We start from the raw sequence: 25,901 nt of genomic DNA, 5'->3' as shown, positions 1-25,901 counted from the left end.
TATCTAAATTTTAGTAGATTTAAAAAAATCATTGTATTCTAATGAGATAGGTAACAAATAGATTTATCTGTATAAAACACTGTTGATCAAATATTGAAAAATATTGCAATAACCTAAATGGACAAGATGTAAAATAAAAATATTTTTTATTTCCAGATTATGTTTGTAATCTGTATGACTTAGACACTTAGTATATTAACGTAGATGAGGAAATTTTAAGGATGTACTGTTATTGAATTTTGAAAAAAATTAGTGAAACTTAATAGTTAAGTATAAATGAGAAAGAAAACTTATTTTACTTCTCATATGTATAAAAAATAAAAATGTTTTTATCAGATGTATTTACAACAAATGTCCACCTATAATTTACTATGTTTAAAATTTGTTTATTTCATAAGAAATCATTAAATATAAATAAGTATAAATCAATTATAATTCTTAAAATTGAAGGTCTGCTATTATTAAATATTAGGCTGAATTAGCATACATAATACTGGTAAATCGAGAATTTTTCTGATGGGATAATTTTAATGTAATTCACATAATATTATATCAAAATATAGATTTTAAGGTGTTAGCAGAGTAGGTTATAGCCTTCAAAACCGTAATTGACACGGCTTTAGGGATAGCATGTTTTATCATTTTTAAGATACAAAATCCAAATAATCTTTTAATTTTTTAATTTAAGATTTTATGGAACAGATAGATTAGATTATATCCATCCCTAAAATCATGTAATTGTTGTTCTTTTTACATTAAATTGTTTACATCAGTTGGACTTAAATGGACTATCACTATAATATGGTGGACGATACAATTTTTGAATTTTGTTATACACATATAAATCTCAAGTAATTTTATTTATTTTACATATTTGCGTATTCAAGAAGTTAAAAATATTATTTTATCGTTTATTCGAGTTGAATAATGATGGGTTCTTGCATGTATATTAAAAAATATAAGAAGTTTATACAAAAATAATTATCTTATAAACACAAATAAAATACTAAATAAATATTTTCACAAAGGACTAGTAAAATAGGAAAATTATGCAATAGAATATTATTGTTGATACATGAATATCAAATAACAATTATTTCTATTAATAACTGTTTTGCTCCTTAGCACTTATATTCATATTTACTAGACTAACAAATATTACATAAAATGGTGTTATTATTTATTGCATTATGAAATATTCTGATATTCAGAGGTAACATTTCAAATATCACATTTACATTTATACGTTTTGTTATCAACTATTAATTAAGGATATCAAACTATCCATTAGATTGCTAACAAATTCATGTTGACTATCATTATCTGGTAATAAAGTTATTACAGTTTGTACTAATTCTAAAGTTTCTTTTAATAATGACTTTTCAACGTCTATTGTCACCTGAAATTAATAATTAGCATGTAATTTAAATTTAAATGTTTAGTATTTTGTATTGTAAAACTCACTGGACTTTTAAGCCAAGAAACAATTTCTGGGCTAAAGTGTACAATTTTGTCATGAAAGTCTAAATCACTAATGCATACTTCAAATTTCAATCTATGTTTGATTACATTCATTAAATTTTTTATAAGATTTTCTTTATTTTGAACGACTGGTATAATCTGTAAAATAAATTATATACTATGAATATGTCATTAAATCAAATAAAAAATAAAATCAATCTTTTACTTCTTCAGCTAAACGATCGTGTCCTTTACTATACAATGAAACAACTTGGCATATTCTAAGATCATCTAAATTTAGTTGCCAATCAAAAGCTAATTGAAATATTTTACTTGTCCAAAACATGCACTCCTTACTTTCAAATTCATATTGACCATCCTAAAACAGTTTCATTGTTTATAGTTAAAATTGAATCAAAAAGAAAAAATTAAGCTAAGCTTGGTTAATTATTTTAATGTGGTATTATATAAACTTGAATAATTATTCATATATTATTAGATGTACACAATCTATTTATTATTATATTAATAAGAATAACTAAATGTCAACTTTATTTATATTGATTACTTAACATTTTGTTTATAATTGACTACTATAACTTTCAATTATTTGTACAGTTAATCGTGTAAATATCAACACATATATACCTCACAATCTTTTTGTATAAGGCAAACTGCTGAATTAATAGAATTAATTAGAAAATTAGTTTTTGATTTTTTAACTTTAGTTCTTGGTGTTTCTTGATTGAAGGTGTTTTGGTTCAAATTAGAAATATCAATCTCGTGTACCTATAAAAGATAGCTTTATTATACAAAAAAATAAATAATTGTTTAATGCTAACTTACATTACAGTCAAATAAACTGTTTAGTGGTTTATTAATGTGTAATGAAAATTTAGCCATTATATGAAATGTCCTAACAAATTGATGAGTCAAAAAAAGAGTTTCTTGATCAGGATTCGGTTTATTTAAAGCTATTTGAACAAGAGTAAGTTTATGTTGGTTATTGTTTTTCCAATTTTCCCAAAAAAAATCATGTTTTATTTCAGCAAGTTCAACTTCTTCAGCTGATAAAGATGCCTGAAATATTATAACTTGATTATCATCAAAGAAAATATAATATTAATAATTTATATTATTATTGTCAACCTTAATAATGATGTCAAAAAAACGTTCGCATAAATCAAAAAATTTGACAATATATTGATCAGGCATCCCAACATCTTGAATACATAACTTATCTTTAGGAATTTTTCCGACGCGATCAATAAGCCTTACAGCTGATAAAAAAACAGGTGCTATGTGCGTAGACCATACTAAATTACACATGTCTAAAAATGTAATTAAAACACACTAGTTATAATACTAACCACAATCTTAAATCATAGATTAATATACTTGCTTTCTCTTGTATGGAAACATGGTATTGTATCAGCAACGTCTAAAGCTGTTTTAAGTGGTCTAAGATCAGCAACACAATTTTTCCAAGCAGATGAATATTCCCAAAAAATATTACTTAATAATATATTCCCATTCAAACTGTATGGAAAACAGATTTTGAGACGTTTTAATGTGTCTAATATTTCTTTTTCTGCCATATTTAATGCTTTAACTTCAATTGCTGTATCTGTATCTATAACAAGTCCTTCTTGAATACCCATAATCCCTTTATTTTGATTTATTTGTTTAGTTTTTTTTTTATCAAAGTCTATTAAATACTCATCAATCACTAAAGTAGGATCTAGGCCTATGCCAGCTAACCATTTACTAACAAGTGTAGACACTCCACCTAAAAAAATAATTATGATATGAGATAATGACGTAATTAAGAAATTTTAACTATTATAATAATACTAATAATAATATATTACTACTAATAAACGCGATATTAGTAATTAATAGTATTACCACGTCCAAGTTGTAGTAAATCTGTTAGTGTAATAGATGAGTACTCATATTTTAAACAGTGAAAAGGTCCAACTGGTTCTTTTGAACAATATTTTAATGTTGCATTGAGATGGCACAATTGTTCAAGTCTTTCTATTAATAAATTCCATTGATAGTCGTCATCAGAAATACATTCCCATTCATTATTAACATTGACTACAAATATAAATTTTTAAATAACAAAAATATTAAAAGCAACCCCTTTGACTCTTACTCAAATAATTATACTACTGCACATCAATACAATAACCAACCTGTTTTTCTACTAGATGCAATAGTTTTACATATTATAGCTCCGGTTAAACAAGCAAATGTATTTGAACTATTTGAAAACTGATCTTGGGTTATTTTCCAATCAAATTTAATTTCTAAAAAATAAAAATAAATATTTTGTAATTATTAAATTTCAGTGATTTATAATGTAAACTCATACCATTTGAATTACAAATAGTATCAATTGTTCTGTGAAAATTTAACATTTCTGTTACAATTGTTAAGGTGAGAGGTTTTGATAGCCAATATTTAACAGCTAAATATACCATATCTGGTAATTGAATACCACTAGCTATCCATGCGGAATTCCATTCTCCAATGTCATTATCAAAACGCATAATAGGTTCAAAAATATGTTTACCTATAAAAAATATATATTTTTTTTTTTAACGTACAATTGTAAAAATACATATAAACAATAGGTATATCTTACATAATTCGTCGACATTTTTATCAATGTTTACAGACACAATTTCACCAGTTGTATTAAAATAAGATAGTAATTCAATTAAATTCAAGGATTTAATGTCATCATAGAACATCACTACAGTTTTTTTTTTTGGTTCTATAGGAAGTAAAGAAATAATTCTATCCATATCCTGATCGGTTAAACGAAGCGTTTTAGACAATTCCTTTAAAAAAGTGAGTATGAATACATGTAATTAAACTCAATACAGTATTATTCTTGTATACTTGTATTTTATCTTCAGCTGATAAAGATGATGCTTGGAAACGATGCTTTTCTTGAAAATTGGACAAAAATGTTAAAAACATTATAAGTTTCAAATGATTATTCGTATTTTTCAATAAATTTTCATTATAATTTTGAGATTCACTTTGTTCTAAAATTAAATTAAAATTACTATATATTTTTGAGTATTTAAATTGTCTGACAAAATTTTACTTTTTTCTTTTAAATTTGCTTGAAAGCTTTTTAAAAATGTAACCAAGGTGTCTTGTGTAATACTTTTACTGGTTGTTATATAATCAAACGCCTGTTGCCTTACTTTATCAGTCATTAAATTATTGACTAATTTCACAACTTCTTCGCAGAGTATTTCATTATCAACATTTTCACTTTTACATAGTGATTTGAATGTTTTAAATGTATACATATCTTGAGAAAGTTGACTATTAGTGCAACTAAAAATATTTAATAAAAATTTAAAAATATTAATATTATATGATGTGTATGTCAAATATTTTAATAAATAATATACCTTTCTATACAATGATAAGGAACATTTATTTCTGTAATATTTTCTGTTTCATCTATAAAATAACAGCGATAATTAGCATTGTATATGTTCATTCTTGATGTACTTAGAGCTCCAAACAAACCAAAATTTGTGTAAAATAGTCTAAAACAGTAATAAAATTAATAAAACATTGAATCAATGACCTAAAAAGTTTGTAGTAGAGCATACCTTCCAGTTTTAGAAACTTTGGACACCGATATTTTTTCATAGTTGTGCATTGACCATACTTCTAGTACTTCTCTATCGGGTATGAACATTACTAAAAATAATGCTTGTTTAGAACTAGAACTTTTATTTTCATTGACAACAAGCCAGCCAAATTGAACGTTTTTATATCCATCCCATGTTCTAAATATTCAAAACAATTATTGTTAACATACAAATTAACTACAAACCTAAATTACCGTATTATTCCTCCAGCATTGACCTCAAAAAGTGTTACTTTTTCTAAATTATCAGAGATAACTCCAATGGATAATTGAGGACTTAATTCAATTTTCAAAGCTTCACATTCTATTTCATTGAGACTAAAGCTAATAATTAATTTGATATTTTAAAATGTTAATTTTTAATATTATATAGAATAATTTATTTTTTATTTTAGTTTAGTTATTACCGACATCCAAGTTGTTCAGGTTGTTCTTGTGTATCAGAAGTTTCATTTAATGATAAATTATAAGACAACCAACAACTAAAATTACAAACATACAGTTAATCAATTAATCAATTTGTTATGAGATTATGAAATTCTTACGGTAATGTTTGTATAAAAGAAGATTTCAATTTATTTGTGACTGCTTTGGTTATATTTCCAAAAGTGGGTTGAGCATGTCCCCCAATTGTATAATGAATCGCTAAGTATGGTTCATGACCAGCAGCTATAATTTGAGTCATTTGTGGTATACAATTTTGTTTATCACCGCTAATACCTTTGCAGATATTGGCTGCAACTATATGTTGAAAACTAGTAATATCATATCTTGGCCCAATAGCAGCATCATTTATCTTTTTCTGAACATCAAAAGCCCACTTTTTATATGTTAATGGAGAGATACTTATATCACCCGTGCGTTTTGCTTGAACTAAAATATTAATAATACCCATTAATATATAAAAAAATATTTGATTTTAATAATATACATTTTCTTTAATTGTTTTAATTATTTTAACTAAGTAAGTCGTATACATATATTTTACTTATTTGTGGTGGTTATAAAAAAAAGCCAATATTTTCATTTGAATTTAATTTAAATAATAATAATAAAAAGATCATAACACTTATTTTTATACTTACTTTTAACTAATTGATTTTTACAAGACCTTAAACTATTAATGAAAATTGTGCCATCAACTGTACACATAACTTCACTATATAATATTGCAATTTCTTCAGGTTGCTCTACAGTTGGAGGATTAATTTTAGCAGGCTGATGACTTTGACACCTTAATTTCAAAACAGCACTATTATGGAATAATTGTGATAGTAATAGGTCTCCATCCTTATAAATAAAATAGATTATTTATTATTTGATAAAAATGAATTAAAAATATAAATTAATTGAGAATAACTTCAGTGTAAAATTTGACAAAACCGCTAGAAAATCCAATGGCAATGCAAAACCAATCAGGACTACAATGAGTTGACAGTTTTGTATCAATTGCTGCAATTGGTAAACATACAATGGATGTAATTTGTTCACTGAAATATTATAAAATATATTATTATATTAATGAATACAAAATAATAATAATTATTCATTTTTTTTTAAATGATTTAATAATTATATAAAAATATATTAAAGATTTTACAAACATAAATGTAACATACTTATTTGGTTGGGTAATGTCATTACTACGAAATGTTTGAAAAGTCTGGCTAATAATATTATCATTGGTAGAACTGGAAAACCACTTAGCTATAAAATTAAAAATAATAGAAAATATTTAATTTTAATTTTTATATACCTACTAACAAATATATACAAAATTAATATACTTACGTGTAAAGGTAATTATTTTATTGTCATATCCAAATACTACGATTTCACCTCCAGGAGATACACAATTTACGGTGTCATTGAAAACATCTACTAAAAAAATGTAATTTAATTTTTAACTTTGTTATGTAAATAATTATTTTTATATGTTTATCATATAATTACCTTTTGTATCATTAGAACCAAATAAATAAGCTTTAATTTTTGATTGATCAATAGCTTTAGCAAATACTTTAAGCTGAACCGACATGTTGAAATCTTAATGAAGAAATCGTCAGACATCTATACTTGCATAATTAAACATAATAAAGGCACATATTATTTATATTGAAACAGTATTAATAGAACACAGTAACATTTTAAAAGCAAGTAAAATTATTAAAAAAAATTAGAATAAAACATCTCAATATGCAATTTCAATATTTATTATTTCATTTATTTCCATTGTAAATTGTAAATTGTTATTTATTTTGGTTTGATATCTATAAAATAGTATCTACAATTGATTCTATCACAATGATAATACAGCAGAGTGGGTTAAAATGTTGTGTGATAATAGTACTACGCAGTAGTGTAGAACGCACAATATAGTACGCATATACTTATAATGTATTATAAGTCTATGGTAGTACGTCATATGTTGCGTCACATGTGTTGTCTTCGTTTTACGACGTGAAACTTATTAAATGTGCGTTCAGCGGAAGCAATTTGATGTTAGCTTTAGTATTAGACTATTAGAGTCAATTTACCTATTATCAAACTTAAAAGTAATAATATTATCTTGGGTATCTCCAGGGTCGTCTTAGGCTTTGCAGGTGCCTCAAGGGCACCCGGAGCTTAAGGGGCCCTTTTAGTAGGCCTACACAAGTTGAAAAAAAACATCAAAAGCTTATTTGATTATTCGGGTAACGACGGAACTGGGTTTCTCATAGGATTTTATTGATATTTTAATTTTTAAGTGAGTTAAGTACGACTAGTACGAGCATTTTAAAGTTTTAATAGGTATTTTACATAACTACAACCCACTTAAAAATTAAAATATCAATAAAAGCCTACGAGATGTCCTATATAATATTATTATCTTTAAGTTTGATAAATGATAATAGGTAAATTGACTAATATTAAAATATATAATAGGTAGCATAAAAATGATTCCGCTGAACGAAAATTTGCTGTTCTACATTCGTAAGACGGTAACAAAGACAACACACGCGAGTGGACGTTACACGTTAATGTGCATTGATAATTGATATTTAATCCGCCTAGACTTCGTCCAAAAATTATTTATTTTCTCTTACTGACCCGCGTTTAATATAATATTATGTATCCAGTGTCGTGGTGAACAGAAAATTTTTTAGAGGCAAAAAAAAATATACCATCAAGGACCCACCGGCCACCGCCACTACAGACTCAAAAATGGCGGGGGGCAGTTAACATAAATTGATATATAATTAATGCATAATAATATCATACAATTATATATAATTATATTTCAGATCAGTATTGACCCCGATGGTTGTTGTAACCGCACACTTTTATATACATTGATTCCGCACAGTTTTCCCAAAATCAAACCATTTGATACCACGTACTGTTATGTATCACTGTCATATAGGTCATAGGACATAGATAAGTATAATATAGGTGGAGCTAGGGTAGGACCATATTTATGCAAGGACAAATGAGACATTTGCACTGGACCCACTCGTAAGAGGTTATACAGTATGTAAAAAGTATAATGGGGATTTTTCGAAAACGACGGTTTTAGTTAGCATTGACGATAACAAAATTTCATTGTCGTTATTATCGTCGTAATATTATATAATAATATATAACTAATAATCGTAATACGTATTACGTTGTCTTTCGTATATAGTTGCGTAGGCCGTAATTGCGTAGGCCGTAGTTGCGTAGGCCATAGTTGCGTAGGCCGTAGTGGCGTGATGCATTCAGTCCTGCGATTTACGTCAATCATATTTATTGTATATTTATTAGTCATTTGTGAATTATTTTTAATAATTTAAAATATCAAAATAATATTTAAGTGGTTTAATGAAGAGAAAATTAAAATATAAACGAGATCAAGAAACAAAAAAATTACACGGTAGTTTGGATAAATTTACATTTAGAACTAATTTATCTACTAGCGCACAATCGCCAGGTAATACATTTTTAATAACAATATGAAGTCATACTCTTCTATGATCCAACTACTCATATACTAATTAGATACTTACAGCATTAGTTTAAAAATATATTATGCGTACATTTTTATTTTAGCTTTGAAGAAAATAAAGATGGGCAATTTGGGGCCCAAAATTGTAAGTTGTACAGAGCCCACGAGGCACGAATTGGTAAATCAGACCCTGAGCTAGAGGAGGGCTTTAGAGGCTAATCTCCCCAAGTTTTTAATTGTCGTCTCCCACCCCAAATGTATACCCTAATTGTGTATATCAGTTTTGTATCATTATTCACAAATATCATTGTTATATATCATTAAAGATCATAATAACCGTAATTTTTTTTTTACTTACAATTTAAAATATTATTTAACAAAACAGTTATTTCTTCTACATCAGTTTTTTTATTTTACAGTTTATTTTTGTAGTTGTAGTAATATTGCAATACATTAATACATTTTAGTTTATTTATTCATAGGTATTTCAATATTTGTATTGAAATATAATTAGTTGCCACATTTTGAACCCTGGCGCCTGGCTGATTTTTATTTTTTTGTTTTCACAATAAGTAAACAAGATTATTTCTAACTAAATAGTAAATAGGACGTTATTAATAATTATTTTCAGTAATCTGGGACTAGGGCCCCTCAACTAAATTTATCAAGCTCAGATTATGAGCATTGTATCCAGAGCCATGTCGTTAAGAATTTAAAATTTGGCACCCAGGGCAAAATTAAAAATATTCGCCCCCTATTTTATTTATCATTATGCATTTCAATTTTTTGGCCCCCCTTTAAACCATGCGCCCGGGGCGCATGCCTTCTAAGCCCCCCACGGCACGGCTCTGATTGTATCAATAACGTACACATTTATCTAAAATTATATTGTTGTTTTGATTTTAGTCGTATAACAGCATAATATTTAATTAAATTCATAAGAATATTTTAAAACATTAGGATGTAAATTATTTATTAGTATCATGAAAAATAATTCAAAATCAGATTTTGTAAAATTAAAAAAAAAATATGGGGCAAGTGGGGATAATGATTAATTTAATTATTATAATAGTGATTTATAAATTAATAATTAAAAATATAAAATTAAAGAGAATACTCTCGGTGCCGACGCCGAGAAGTTATTTAAATATTTTTAAGAAACCTACGTGAGTACCGAGTACAACTATACATCGAATACATAAGCAATAAACTCTAAGTTTAACCACTCGACGTTTTCCAGTGATGTTACTTTTTTTCGAGGACTAAATTTCCAGGATTATTTATTAGGGGAATCACATTTATTCTAATCTTAGTTTTATCTACTATACATCTTTATTTCATCTTATTATATATTGAATTGTTTTTAATCAATATTAAAATTAAAAGATCTCACAAATTGAATTATTTTTACTACAATTTGTTTAATAACCATAAATATTTAATTTTTAACTGTTAATTAATTGTGTGTAGTTTTGAATTATTAACCTTCCAAATTTACCTTTTTAACAATAAAAAAAAAATTGTGCGGTATTGTACGGTCTACAACCTGTGGTTATGAATGATAACTGTGTGGTTTAGAACGAAGCACACCATAGATTTTCGATATTTTTTAGTTGAAAAATTAGCAATGTATGAGAAACTATTTTTAAAATTGTCAATAATTTCTACCCGGCAAATAATTTTTAATCGATATTTAAAATAAACGCTAAAAAAATTGAAAATATCTTATGTTTTGAACGTTTCAAGTAGGTATGTTCTCTATAATTATTCATTTTCGAGTTATATCAAAAAACCAAAATCGATTTTGTCAAAAATTGGATTTGTGTAAAAATTTCCGTTTTCCTTAATTGTTTGTGTGTTTTTCCGATTATGAAACTAAGTACAGGTAATTTTTGAGTTTGGCCTTTCCGAAGTACAATCTATATATTATATCCTATTAGATATCCAAAACCATTCTTTTTTTCGAAAATCGAAGAATTTTATCGACAATAACTTATCGTTTACTCGTTATCTGTCTTATGCACGAAAATAAAAATAGATAAAATACATCATAGTAAAAATAAAATCAATACATTTATCGGTCCGCTTTAAAAAGTAGGACTCGCCTTAAAGACTAAATTTATCAAATCAATTATATTTTACATTAATAATTAGTAAGTATAACCAGTATTTTAAATATTATTGATTTATTAATTAACTTATTTTGTTAGCAGGTATAGCATATATTTTTCTTTATCAGTACAAGGGATTAGGGAACACTGTCTATTTAATAATATAATATAAGGAACTTATAGTTATTGTATTTAATATCATTTAGTTTTTTAACAAAGTATAATAAGTAATGAAATATTACCTTCGATTTTTGGGGGGTCTATTGAAATACTTGGGGGGCTAAGCCCCCTCCCCCTAAGCCTCTCCCCCGATGTCCACCAATACCTTTTGCACATCTTATTATAGCTATATTACCAAATTAATAAATTATGTATAATTAAACGCGTTAGTAATTATAATTGTCAATTATTATTTATTAGAACTAAAAATTGTAGACTTATTACAAATTAATATACTTATGTAAGTAATCGTGTAGAATATTGTAAATTATAATTAATAAATTAATCATATTTTATCTTTTTTTCTTAGAAGAATTGATATTTTTAGTTTTAAAAATATATTTAATCATCATTACTATTAAAAATATACTTATAGCAGTCGTGCCAATAATTACAAAACAAACGTCTACTAGGAAATATTGATTAAAATTTAATTCAACACTACTACTTGTGAGGTAATTAGCCCCACCATGACGGAGAACATATTCAACCCAATATATCGCCCGGTCCATTGGTCTTGGATGGATATCTTTAAATATTTCACTTCGTATCTTCGAGTTTTCTTTATACCTAAAACGCATAATAAATTATCATTATTTGTATAATGTATTATTTTGTAAGTATATCTACCTATGTCATTATACATATTATTTAAATTATATTTACTTTGGGTTTGTAAGAACTTCATTTATGGCAGATAACATGGATTTTTCATTCAAATCAACATGATCTACCATTTTCCCGATGCCATTGCGTTCAGCTAATTTCATGTTCATGTGTTGGTCGCCAAAGAAAGGAATGCCAACAATTGGCAACGCGTTATAGGTAGCTTCTTCGAGGCCGTGTAAACCACCGTGTGTGATGAACAGACGAACGTTTGGGTGACCTATTCAATAAATATTATAATAAATACGTTAAAATTAATCGGTATCAGTGACCAGTGTATAATGAAAATTTTAGATTATAGTCATAAATACCTACCCAAAATATCGGGTTGCGGGAACCAATCGCTAACCATAATATGAGTGGGCAATTGTGGCAGATTCTTTGAATTCCACTTCCACATTACTTTTTGTTTCACTTTCTTTAAAACGTTTATGAAAATGTTTATAGTTGAATTTGGTAACTTGGATGGATCCACAATAGTACCAAAACTAAAATATATAACTCCATTCTCCGCTGACTCAACGAACTCCAAAAATTTCTAAAAAATTAATTTTTACTAGATATAGTACCTATAGTATGATTATAGTAAAATGTCTGTACTCCGGTTAATGGTTTTGGTTCGTTCACATGAAGTCCTGCAATTTCAATTGTACCAGGCAGGTAGGGTCTTGTCACACCAATACTGTAATGCGAATTGACTAATGACACTGACACGTTTCTCAACATATCTTCAATGGGAGGCCTAGATTCATAACCTTTATATTTAAAGTATTTATTCATGATATTTTTGTGGCAAGGTAAATAATAAAGATCTTCCAAAAATAATTGATATATTCCAATGATAGTGTTTTTGAACCGTTCATAGAACGACATTTGATCTGTTACTCTGGTTCGTTGATCAAGTATGTATGAAAATGTAGATGGTTCACCAATCCATTTACTATTGGATGGCCACAACATCGAAACGCCTAAATTAATAACTGGTGCTTTGTACTTATGGCCTAGTGTGATTGTGTATTCTTGTAAAAATGAGAAAACCATTACTAGATCAAATGTGTAATCCTCGGATAGAATGAAATTTTGCATTTCTGGTTTGGAAACTATTTTTGGAGCTATAGATGTAGACATGTTCCACATACCAGGTACTACTGTTAAAAAACTACGACTGGCCAACTCCATTGGATCGATACCTAAACCAAATAATATTTTTATACCCATATTAAAATTATTTTGCAATATATATTACACGTTTTATATTGTTTGTTATTTGCAATAATTATTCACTTACGTTTTAAAATATTTTCATCTATTGGAATTGGAATGTCTGTGTAGTTCGCTAACGGTGTCTTCAGTGGAAACATGCTTACTACTGTAAGATTATGTCCTCTACTAACAAGTTCTTTGAATAATGGTTGAAATCCACTAAAATGACTTTTAAACGGCATTGGTGCAAAAACAAGTATATTAGCACTTTGTGCAGCAGTGATTAAGGTAAGAAGTTTAAAAATCCACATGATAAAATTATAATTTTTCATTTTAACTAGCTTTATGTGAATAATTTCAAACTGTTTTTTGTTGATCTGCTATTTGTTTCAAAAATATTTACCTTTAATCAAATAGAATCAACATTATAATAATATTAAACGTATAGCGCATTGAAAAATCATATTTGTAATTATTATCTTATAATTTTAATATTAAATAAAAATACGATTTATAAAAATAGTGTTAAATTCATATTTCATATTTTTTAATTTAAGAACAAATTATAATTATAATTTATTTTAATTTTCACTAATTAACCGGTGAGTGACGTAAAAAAAAAATCTGGTTGTGTTATTTCAATACCAACTGTTGATAGGCGTAGATCCAGAATATATTTACAGAGGGGGGGCAATACCATCATGTGCGTATCGTATTTCATCGGCTACCAACAACAGACATCCTAAAATTTACCTGTGTGGCAGAATCTACAGGGGGGCATGCCCACTTGCCCTCCCTTGGATCCACGCCTGACCGTTGATTAAACTTGTAATCGTCAAAACAGTTCATTATTATTAGTATAGTTTAACTTTTTCTGTTATTTGTTTCTTGCTATATTATGGTTTATGCAACTGAACAATAAGCTTAATTAACAAAATAATGACATGAAATAACAGAGAGAACAGTAAAAAAGCCTACTATAGTAAAAGTCCTAAGACCTTAAAAATAATACTAAAATAGTGTTAAAATAATGTAGTCATCACTCACCAACTATAGGTACTTATATTGTTATTGTATATTTATATGATACTATTATACCGATTACCGACTGACGACTATAGCATTAATAAGAATACAATTTTAATTTAGAATTAGATAAGACAGTTTTAATTAGTATAGCAATCAATCATTATGTTATAACCACGTCATTCTTAGTTCTTACTTTGATTCGTATCGTGGAATTGTGTAATAAATTAATAATTTGTAAATTAAAAATTTAAATCAATGCATAATATTTAATAATAATCTTGAAGTATTTACATGTGAAATATAATTTAACAAATAGAGGATTCTGAATTACAGGGAATCAGTAAGTAAGATACACGTACCTGTATTAAAGAAACCAAACTGTCCTGCATGAGTAAAAATCATTTATAATGCAAGTTACTTGTCATCTTACCTTCATGACGATTTGAATAGAATTGTTAATACCGGCTACGAAAACTCAAGGTTCAATATATTATATAATTTGATAATAACTATTAAGTAAAAACTAAAAAGTAACAGGTAGTGGAAACTGGCATAAAAAAAGAATATAGCAATTTAATATGTTGGTAACAGTCAGTCGAGGCAGCAAATCTAGCTATATGCTATATAGTAATATTAACATAATATAATCAACAGAAAACCTTCAAAATCTTGAACTTCAAAATGTATCTAACAAGAGGCCGCTCGTGTATAGTATTGAAGACTGAAGACTATACATTATAAAACACTTCACCACTCGAGATTCACTTCTTATTAGTGTTCGGAACGTTCACTTAAAAAATGAATTCGTTCACGTCAGGGCCGGCTCAAGCAAAAATAGTGTCCTAGACAAAATCAAATTTTGCCGCCTTTAAAAAAAAAAATTGTGCTCTCATTTTAACTTATCCCCTCCACTCCGGTGTTGTACGATTGAGAACGTTTTACCTTTTTAGCAACACGATTGAGAACGATGTCGGCAGATCAAATAAACATTTTTTTGTACCTTAAAATCAAACGATTGAGAACGATTTTTCTAGCGACGTTGCCATTTATCTTAACTTTTAGTTATCTAAACTTTTAGACAATAATCAACTCCATTGAAAATAATATTACAAAAACCATGGCCAGCAAAGATTATAATCGTATTGTTTCAACAATTAATTTATATAAAGAGTTTGAACAAAATAAGGACATAATAAGGTATTTAAAATTAACCGGAAATTAGTATTTGGGAAAAAAAATTTAAATTGTGTATATACTGGCAAATAAATATTGATTTTTTAAATTTTTAATCTTAAGCTGACAAATATGTTGTATATAAATATATATTCTAGGTAAGTTTATTTTGTAACCAAAATATAGTGATTGATATCTTAAATATATTGTATTTTTATTATTTTTATTTTTAATTATGCTATTAAAAAAGGTACGGCCGATAAGGACCGTTCTCAATCGTGTTCTACCCCTCTACTCCCCCTTATTTTTATGTGACCATACCTACAAAAATATTTTTATTTTTTTATTTTAAAGAAACAATATAAGTAGTGATGGGAATGTACCGAAATATTTTTTATTTTTATAGTTATATAATAATTGATTGTAAATTCATTAGTCATACATATTTGGATTTTAGGAATTCATAATAATTAAATACCAATTGATTTTTAAAATATTTTTCACTTTTGCTGTGTTCAGTAAGTTCTGAAAATCTCTAATGATTGATTGGATAACAGTGTCTAAAATCTGGTTGAAAAAATCAATTTTAAAACTTATTTTTTTTTGGTTATGAATAGGTTCGTCTCGTGATTCATATATTGCATTGGCCGTACTCGCCGAACAATTTTAGTTTGAAAACAAATAATTTTTGGCCGTACGAACATGACACGATGTTACAAATATATTATATGTGTTTATAACTATTATTTAATTATAACTATTAGGTACCTATATAAAAATTGTTTAAGTATTATATTTTATTTTATTACCTATATCATCATGGAGTTGTTGATATTAGAGGTCTAAAAACAGAGTTTTATTTTTATAAAATAAATGGCTCTATTTTTATCGTATAAAAATTATTTAGGTTAAAGCTGTTAGAGCACAAAATTTAAAATATTACAATTTATTATATATGGAATATCTTAAAAGGACGCCACAGTGCCACACCCACATGCGTTGTCTCCATCTTACACACGTACGACATGATAAATTTTCGTCCACCAGTTTCAATAGTGTGCTTTTAGTTTTTATATTAGAGTGAATTCACCTATTATCAAACTTTTAGGCAAGAACATTATCTGTGTTTTCCCGTTGATTATTTACGATAATTTTTAAGTGAATTATGAGCATTTTAAAATATTTAATAATTGCGTACATATTATTTATATGTATGATAACATTAATATTATCTTTAAATAGGTAGGTATGTATGTATTTATAGCATAATTGTACCTATACGATTATACGAAATGCACGTGGCTTGTCAAATGCATATATCCAATTTTTTTTTTTGGGGGGGGGGGGCGCAAATGCAGTAGTTCGCCAAGGGCGCCACCAAAGCTCAATACGGTCCTGATTATAACACATTTAAAATCTTCAAATTTTTCTTGAAATATGAACTCAAAGAGACCATTGCTATTTAATGATTTTATAATATTATTTAAGCAAGTATTTTTAAGGCCAGTTGTATAATTTATGATTGATTTATCATAGCATTTTCATTTTCATTTACAAAAATAAAATATATTTTTGTATCTAAATTTAGATAAAACATAAAATTTAACATAAGAGTTTTTTCATCGCCATACACATTTTCTTGATAATTAATTATATTTATTTATATTCTGTAACCAATGGAATGTATGAATTAAAATACAAAAACTATTCGATTTACATTTGTTGAAATAAAATCCCCCGTGACTGCGTGAGCTCATCTTTAAAATTCGAATTTAAAACAATAATTTTTTTCTAGACCTCTACATTATATTGGTTTAATAAAGGTACCATAAAAATTTAAAGACTAGTAACTAGAGACTAGTACAGTGGTTCCCAATTGGTGGTCCGCGTTGATAAATAATTTATCGGAACTTAAAAATGTGGTCAATATATTTTCTAACTTGTATATATCTTTATCTGTAATATATTGGAAAAGTACAATATCTACTCGCAGGGGCGGTGCTACAAAAAAAAGTGCCCCCAAAAATAGGTTATTTATACAAAATTGATTTTGCCCTTCCATTACCCCTGGGCAAATATATAATTCTGATTCTCGACAAAATATTGTTTAATATATATCATCGTTGTTTAAACAGCATAATTATTTGATATGTTTTCAAAAGAATACAATTGATAAAAATAAATTTCCGATAAAATTGGTTTTAAAATAATGATATGCAGTGTAATATTTTAATACAGTTTATGAGTAATTTTTACTACAATTAAATAACATGACCAAATTAAACATATAATTGGTATCAGTAACATAAATAATATATCAAACAAAAAATACTGTACATCATTTAACCCTATTGAGTCACTTTTTAGATGTCCAGCTCCTCCATTCTGAATAACATACTCGATCCAGTAGACAGCTCGATCTAATGGTTTCATAGGCTCATCTCTGTAGATCCTACTCTGGATTTCTACATTCTTTTTAAACCTATAATTAAAGAACGTTAAACAACTTTACAACACGGTATGGTATAAATGATAAAATACAATATATTATTTTCAGTGCTTACGTTGGATTTGACAATACTTCTTTGATGGAATTTACGAACGATTCTTCAGTCATTTTTAAAAAATCTACTACTTTACCATAACCCTTTCTCTCTACAAATTTCATGTTTAAAAACTGATCAGCAAAAAATGGTACAGCAACTATAGGTTTTGCGTAATAAACGGTTTCTTCTAAGCTATGTAGTCCTCCGTGAGTAATGAAAAGTTTGACATTTGGATGAGCTGTTATTGATAGGTGTAATATATACATAAATGTTAAAATATGTGGAAATAAAATTTTATTATTTTGTAAGAGGTACTGAGGTAGTATTTTCTGCATGTATCTCTTGACAAAAGCATTTTCGCAAAATAATTCTGAGAATTCAGCCATCTCAAAAACCATTGCAGCTTACACAATTTTAAACAAAAAATAAAAAGTATAAGTAAATCAAACAAAAAAATGGTTGATCTGGTTGCTCCTATCAAGTATATGGATAGTAATTAATAACTAATAAGTACCTATAATTGAATAGTTGGGTTGTATTGTATTGATATATTTACCTAAAATATCACTTTGAGGAAACCACGAACCAGTCATAACATTTTGAGATAATTTAACAGTAGAAGTTGGTATCCATTTTAGTATTACTTTTTGTTTTAATTTTTCAATTGCGCCAAGAAAGATATTCAATTTTTCTCGAGGTAGGTGATTTAAGTTAATCACCGAGCCAAAACTGAAATAAATTACTCCATGCTCTGCTGAATCCACAAAAGTTTGAAGATCCTAAAACAAAAAAGAATACAACACATTTTATATACATTTTTAAATTTTATTTTCAAGAAACTGATATATTTTATTATGTGCTTATATAGAATAAGATATAGGTGTCAGTTTTGATAAATCAGCAAGGCTACAAAAATTAAAGAAAAACTAGTTATACAAAATAGACAGCACATAATACGAATATGTAATTCTTTTATTATTCATTATTATATTATCATCTAAAACACTCATAGTTGTATAATCTCAAATCTGTAATACATTAAATTATGTGAGTAGTCACCTACATAGGTACAGTAGGCACTGTTTACTTAGAGTAATTAGGTATATTATTTATTTTGAATTGGAATTGAATTTAAACATTTTAAACACTATTTAACGATAATATAATTACAGACTTTTTGAATTAATAGTATGTAGTTTATAGACTACCTATAAGGATCACAAAAAAAATGTTTTGTATTTTTTTTTTAAATGTGATTGAAAAAAATTATTAATTGAATTAAATATTAATTAAAAATTATGTTCTAAGAGCTCTTTGAATCTAAATAAAATAAACTGTAATTTTCTTCTATTGGATTTATTTATTTTCCGTCAGTAATAGGCTATTACTAATAGCTCTTGGGCTTTGTAGAACCTAACCTAACCCACGCGTGTACTGGTTGGGTTTGCGACCCGTACCCGTATTGATTAAGCGTGATCTCGCCTATCGCGTTGTGACGTGATGGCATTTTATATAGTGCTGGGATAAAATCCAACTTTGCATCGAAACGTTCAGCGGCATCGGAGAAAGTCCAGAATCCCGCCGTGGTCCACGGAAATGCTCATTGATGCTGAGTAAAGCCCAACACTGCACGGGGCATCTATTGGTACTATAGGTAAAACCCAATGTCACGCGGAGACGTCTGGCGTCGATTATCGGTAATTGTTGTTGACGTCTATGATCGCCCTAACTATTAGATATGCCTTTTTATTCTGCTGGTGCTTCCTTGATTGATTATGATTTATAACTACCTAGCTTGCATTAGTAACTCAATAAACGAACCGTTTTAGCTCATCCCGACAATTGACATTGTTACGTGCATAACAAAATTACGATATAATAAACATTTATCGTTATTAACGAATGGTCATCAAGAATAAATCGTTTGGGGAAGTTTGCACATGCTGTGTTTTATTGCAATCGGCCAGACCGGCGCTCCACATAATACGTATATCAATATAGTGATATAAACAAATTTCCATTTTTCAATCACAAAAATAATTTTACAGCTCTAAACAAAATAATAAATATAATCACATATTCAATATTGGTGCTCAATAATAAAATAGGTACACTTAATATTTGATTAAATATATAACATTTTAATATGTTAGTACCTACCTATTTACAAATATGAAATAACAATGAAATGAATACAATTTTAAATTATAAACAATTTGAATGAATGAACTCTGTACGGCTGTGCGGATGTTATTATTAAATACAATAGCATAATATACAACTGTTTTCTTGTGTTAATTATTGAACATTTGAAACAGACCATGGAATACAAAATAAACTACAAGAGTGTATATTTCTTTTTAAATAGAATTTATACGTTATAAAATATAATGTATATTGTTTGGTAACCAAACGGCAAACATGAATGTGATTTAGCATCTAATCTTTGCTCAAGTATTATATAGGTATAATATAGGTATAATACCTTTTCAAAGAACGACAACAACATCCGTTGAATACTTGAATATAAGCATCTATACCTACTGATATCGTGGTCACGCACACGTTCACGTGCGCACTGCACACACACACACACACACACACGTACACACTTTTGTACAATATATTATACGTTTGCACTGTGCACACACGAATATTGCGGGTGTGAGAATTATTGTTATTAATCATTTTTCGACCGCAGGCACTAGGCGTATTGTAAACCCCCCGACGTCAAACGCCGTCCGCGACGATCGCCATGCTAGGATGCACTGTGTCCAGAAAGCTCATACATTATGCAGCGAATATTGGCCGAAAACCAAGTATTAGGTTAGTATCTAACTATATAAAGAATTATGAAGTATGGTGAATTTTACAAAAAAAAAACACATTTCTAGTGTCGAGGACAAATTAATATTGTACCTATATCTAATGCGACAAAAGTAGTTTGTGGTCTTCTGATCTATATAGTTGGAAACGACTAACGACTAAGAAAAAGAAGAAAAATGTAGGTATACGGTATATCTAATGCTACCTCAGTGCCTATATAACTTAGTTATACTAAATTAATTATACTTACACCAGACAGAGATTTGGACTTTTTGATATGCATACCACCTATATCAATAACACCCGGAAGATATGGTCTGGATACACCGATCGCATAATGAGCGTTGACTAGTGTTAAGGATACATTATTCAACATATCTTCAAGTGAAGGCCTGGATTCCCATCCTTTGTATATGAAGTGTGTGTCCATTATTTCCTTCATTTTAGGTAAATACAAATAATTTTCTACATACAATTGCATCATCCCAGTAATGGTGTTTTTTAATCGCTGAGTGAAACTCATATCGCTCGTTGCTCCCAAAAGGGTGTTCGGTATGTAAGAGAACGTGGAAGGGACGTGCAGCCATTTGCTAACACTGCTCCACATCATGGCCGGCACCATATTAATAACAGGGGCGTTGAATTTATGGCCCAAGGCCACAGTATATTCTTGACAACACGATTCTATTATAATTAAATCGAACGAGTCAGAATTTGTTCGGAGGAAGTCCACCATTGATTTATGTGTCAAGACTTTGGACAATATTAAGCTAAGGTCCCATACCGACAAAACCGACGTTACAAAGTTCTTGTCCGTCATTTCCATAACATTTCTTTCTAAAATAAATTAGTTATAAATATAATCAGTGTCGAATCTAGAACATTGAACGCTTAGGGCTAATAAAAATGTAGCACCCTTACATAGTATTATAACTACGGGGGTCAGTATTTTTCATTTAAGAGCCCCTATACCAACAGCGCCCGGGTCAAGGATAATACCTTAATACATAATTCCCCCCCTAGATCCGGCACGCACAGAATATCATTACTATATTCGAAGGGCTCTATACAAAGACTAGACAAGTCCGTTTTTTTCTAAAGTCGGTATATAAATTAAGAAAAAATTTTACAAGTATAGAGTATTTATTTACCTAATTAGTATAATATCTGCACCAGAACGAGACAATTTTAACAACCCGTATAAATATGAATACAAGGTATTTAGAACTGTATGATTTTATGTCCGAAAAATGGTCGATGCAATCGTATTTAAATAAATAAGACAAAGTTTCAGAAAATTAGAATAAATAATATTATTATTTTTTGAATAGAAAAAAGAATAGTAAGTGTGTACTTTTGGTCAAAAAACCAAATAATTTCAATAATTTGAAAGCTATTATGATAAGATTTCATCTTAAATAAATTATAAAAATCAAATCAGTTATGAGTTAATATAACTTTATTTTTTATTATGGTCTAATTTATTTCAATATATTTTAACATCAATTCTATTGTGAATTCGATGTTTCTTAAAAAGTTTTTAATTATAGAATTGCTTGGTTTTCGAATGGTTATTATTATTATTTATGTGACAAACATTTGATCCATTTTTTTTTAATAATATAAATTAAATTAATAAAGGGTAAAATAATTTTGTAATACTAATATATATATATCAAACACTTAAACACTTAATTTAGAAAAATGTTTAAATGCTTATTATTGGGTAAGGGCAGTAATCCCTTTTAACTATCCCCATAAATATGACCCTGGCTCAAAGAAATAATGAATGTTTCATAATGCAGATAATTTATAGTTTATTATATGGGTAATATACGATTGCGAATGGAACGATTGCGAACGTTTTTACCCGACTTTAATTTTGCGATGTTATCAGATTTCGTGTTAATAACAAATTTTTAAATAATAATTTTAAAAATAATCAAATAGTAATTATATAAGGGTTTTTTGCCGATAAGATAGATAAGTACAATGGTTAAAATGATTTTTCAGCTTACCGTTTTTACCCAGTGACGAAATTGAAGATGCTTTTTTAGCATTAATAGCCGAATGCCCCAACCTAGAAAAAGCTCATGTATTTACAGACTATTTAGTATCGACATATATTGCACCTGATTCATTATTTCCACCATATCTTTGGGCACAAGAACCCTCAGTAAATCCAAGGTATGGTTTTAAAATTTTTTAAATTAAATTCTTGTTCCTTCCTATGTTAATTTTATTCGTAAATTCAAAATCTCTAAGTTTGTATAATTATTTTTTAGAACTACTAATGGTCCAGAGAGCTTTCATAGGACGTACAATGGTCAGTTTTATAGCCTCCACGTAGTTATATCAGTTTTAAAAGAAACACAAGCTCAAACTTTGACAATAATTAATTCAATTAAAAACAATGTACATAATCCTATGGCCAAAAAAGATAAATCTAAAATTGAATTAACTCTACAAAATTATAATGATTAGAAAAAAAGCAAGGATTTAATTTTATATTTAAGAAAAACTGGAAATTCCTACCAAGGAAAAAATTTAAAAAAAAGTAAAAATGTAGAAAAAAAATTTTAAAAACTATTATTTTGAATGTATTTTTATGTATTATTTTATTTTTTATTCAGAACTCAGATCTACGTATGTATGTATTATTTTATTTATTCTTCAGTTTCTAACGTAACACTAGCTAACATGTGTATTTTTAAAACTAGTATTTTGAATGTATTATATTATTTTTTTATTCAGTTTCTATAACGTAAAATTAACAAGTACATTTTGTAACAGTTTTATTAATATTTATACAACGAAAATTGTTTTAATTAATCAACATTTTAAACGCACATACCTATTTGTATAATTTTATTTTAGTTTGTAACGAAGAGTTGTTGTTTTGATTGTATGTATTATTAATACCAATAGTTTATATTAAAAAAAATGTTTGTAATAAATGTTTAAAATATTCAGAAATTATAAACTTGGCAACGTTGTCTAAAAAAAACGTTCGCAATCGTTCTAGTTTCGACTAAAAAAACAATTCTCTATTAATCTATTAATACTAATTATACTATGATAAGAGTTATTCGTTCGCAATCGTGTTATAAAAAAAGTAGAACGTTCGCAATCGTGTTGTACCCTATTATATTAGGTCGTATATTATTTTTGATTTTTGATAGTAAATATCTTACTTTTTTTATTAGTAATATTAGTATAATACCTATAGATTATTTGGCTTATGGTGATTTATATACCTTATACCTACTATAGACTTTAATTTATATTAAGCAAACCAGTATGCAAAATTTCTTCATGGAGGCGGTTATGAAGAAAAATAGTATTATATTTGTATTAATTCTTTAAGTATACTTACTAACTATATAGTATATTAAAAGTGTTTATACAATTTTTAACTGTGTTTTTTTGATAATACATTATACTTCAGGAATCTTGCAGAAGTAAACTTCCTTTTAATAATAATTCTATAAAACTAATAACCGTTAATAATCCAAATTCAAAAAAGGCAATGGAAGATTGAATCACCCAACTCTTTGCACGCGGGTCATCTGATATAGACCTATACGCATAAGATATTTCAATTTTCATTAAATGTTTTAGAATTATGTACCTAATAAATAATATAAACAAAAATAATACTATTTAGCGCTTTTTAAATTAAAAACCGAAATATAAAAATATATTTTTAATGTAGATGTGTATAGGTACCTATTTCAATAATTTGTACCGAATTAGAATTCAAATATGTTATTTATTACGGTTAACGAACCAGGTTCTGTGATAAAAAATGGTCCAATGTCTGTGTAGTTGACAATCTGGCGATTTTGAGGAAATGAACTGACTACGGTTACGTTGTGTCCTCTGTAAGTCAACTCTTCAAACAACGGTTGAAATCCACGAATATGGCTTTTAAACGGCATCGGCATAAACACTAAAATATTCGACGCTCTTGTAATGGCGATTACAGCACACGAAATTGTACAAAGAAATATGTTTGGCAACATTTTGAATATAAAAATTCAAAAACGTAGCTTAAAATTAATAACAAAATATTATTATAGTACGATTAATGGTAAGAAAAATTTAAGTTTTTTTTTATATAGGTATAGGCCACAGGACGCACAAAGTATATATATATATATATATATATCATCTATACAGTCAAGAGCGTCCGCAGGAATTTGTCAAGGTGGGGGCAATGTATTTTAATTTTTGTTTTATTATCTGATTAGTGATAAAGTACCTATTGTTCTTGATCTGTTTCTAACATATAGGTAGGGAACGTAGAAATTAAATTATTAATTATATGTAGATAGTTAGAAATTAATCTTACATCATTAATTTTAATTAATCAATGTGCAACTTTAAATTAACAAATGCATTTTTTTTATACATAAATAAAATGTTATCATTGATTTGATAATTTTAGGTTACTTATATAATTAAATGTTTCTAACTTCTATAAAATAAATAAAGAACTAACAAACCATTTGGAAATAACTTATTTATTTTACTTAAAAACAAACATAATGAAATTAAAAAAACATCATAAAAACCAAACTTTATATACGTATTACTTCACACAACTTGGGGTTAAAGAAAAAAATAATATACAAATATTAATAATTAATTATAAATAATAACTATTCAATCATTGAATAATAGTTCCATTCTGCGTGGTAGTAGACCAAATTCATTTATAATTTCTTCAATCAGTTCTAATTTATGATTTTTGACAAATTCTTTATGAACAGCTATCATGCATAAACCATTAAGTTGACTATCACCAATAGTATTTCTTGTCCAAGTTTTTACTCTACGCAGTGTACTAAAAGTTCTTTCTACTGAACAAGTAGTAACTGGTAGAGTTAATGCAATAGTTAGAGCAATATGAATTGCTGGATATAAATTTGTTTTATCTAAAAGACTTATGAAAGTTATATTTTTAAGTTCACTTTGACTTGTATTTCTATTTTTCCACACATTATGCCATA

At 27.5% G+C, this 25,901-nt stretch overlaps 2 protein-coding genes across 4 annotated transcripts; both read right to left on the bottom strand.

Annotated features, from left to right (window-relative positions):
- Positions 1-663: 663 nt before the first annotated feature.
- On the bottom strand, positions 664-7,422 carry LOC132930285 (rab3 GTPase-activating protein non-catalytic subunit). Of its 3 annotated transcripts, none has more exons than XM_060996063.1 (23): positions 7,103-7,420; positions 6,941-7,030; positions 6,769-6,856; positions 6,510-6,639; positions 6,235-6,439; positions 5,695-6,022; positions 5,557-5,631; positions 5,345-5,473; positions 5,109-5,288; positions 4,902-5,042; positions 4,586-4,824; positions 4,375-4,523; positions 4,115-4,313; positions 3,842-4,042; positions 3,663-3,776; positions 3,370-3,564; positions 2,864-3,250; positions 2,611-2,792; positions 2,308-2,541; positions 2,110-2,250; positions 1,688-1,840; positions 1,465-1,620; positions 664-1,399 (listed from the first exon to the last, which is right to left on the bottom strand). In XM_060996063.1, exons 1-23 carry the CDS (start codon positions 7,185-7,187, stop codon positions 1,256-1,258), a joined length of 3,945 nt encoding a protein of 1,314 aa, XP_060852046.1. In that variant the 5' UTR covers positions 7,188-7,420; the 3' UTR covers positions 664-1,255. The 3 variants fall into 3 exon arrangements, 2 of the variants coding, with proteins under 2 accessions (XP_060852046.1, XP_060852055.1); XM_060996072.1 differs by having other exon boundaries at positions 6,941-7,027; XR_009662208.1 differs by lacking the exons at positions 664-1,399; positions 1,465-1,620 and having other exon boundaries at positions 1,701-1,840; positions 2,110-2,263; positions 7,103-7,422.
- Positions 7,423-11,617: 4,195 nt separating this feature from the next.
- On the bottom strand, positions 11,618-25,014 carry LOC132926910 (uncharacterized). Its single transcript, XM_060991332.1, has 10 exons — positions 24,677-25,014; positions 21,137-21,723; positions 18,617-18,839; positions 18,079-18,298; positions 17,756-17,996; positions 13,398-13,689; positions 12,710-13,299; positions 12,425-12,647; positions 12,110-12,329; positions 11,618-12,013 (listed from the first exon to the last, which is right to left on the bottom strand). The coding sequence occupies exons 1-10, from the start codon at positions 24,909-24,911 to the stop codon at positions 11,737-11,739; spliced, it is 3,108 nt and encodes a 1,035-aa protein (XP_060847315.1). The 5' UTR covers positions 24,912-25,014; the 3' UTR covers positions 11,618-11,736.
- Positions 25,015-25,901: the final 887 nt, after the last annotated feature.

The sequence above is a fragment of the Rhopalosiphum padi genome, chromosome 1 (genome assembly GCF_020882245.1).
Source record: "Rhopalosiphum padi isolate XX-2018 chromosome 1, ASM2088224v1, whole genome shotgun sequence".
NCBI lineage: Eukaryota > Metazoa > Arthropoda > Insecta > Hemiptera > Aphididae > Rhopalosiphum > Rhopalosiphum padi.
Note: the sequence above shows the minus strand (reverse complement) of the source record. Positions and strands in the feature narration are given on the sequence as shown.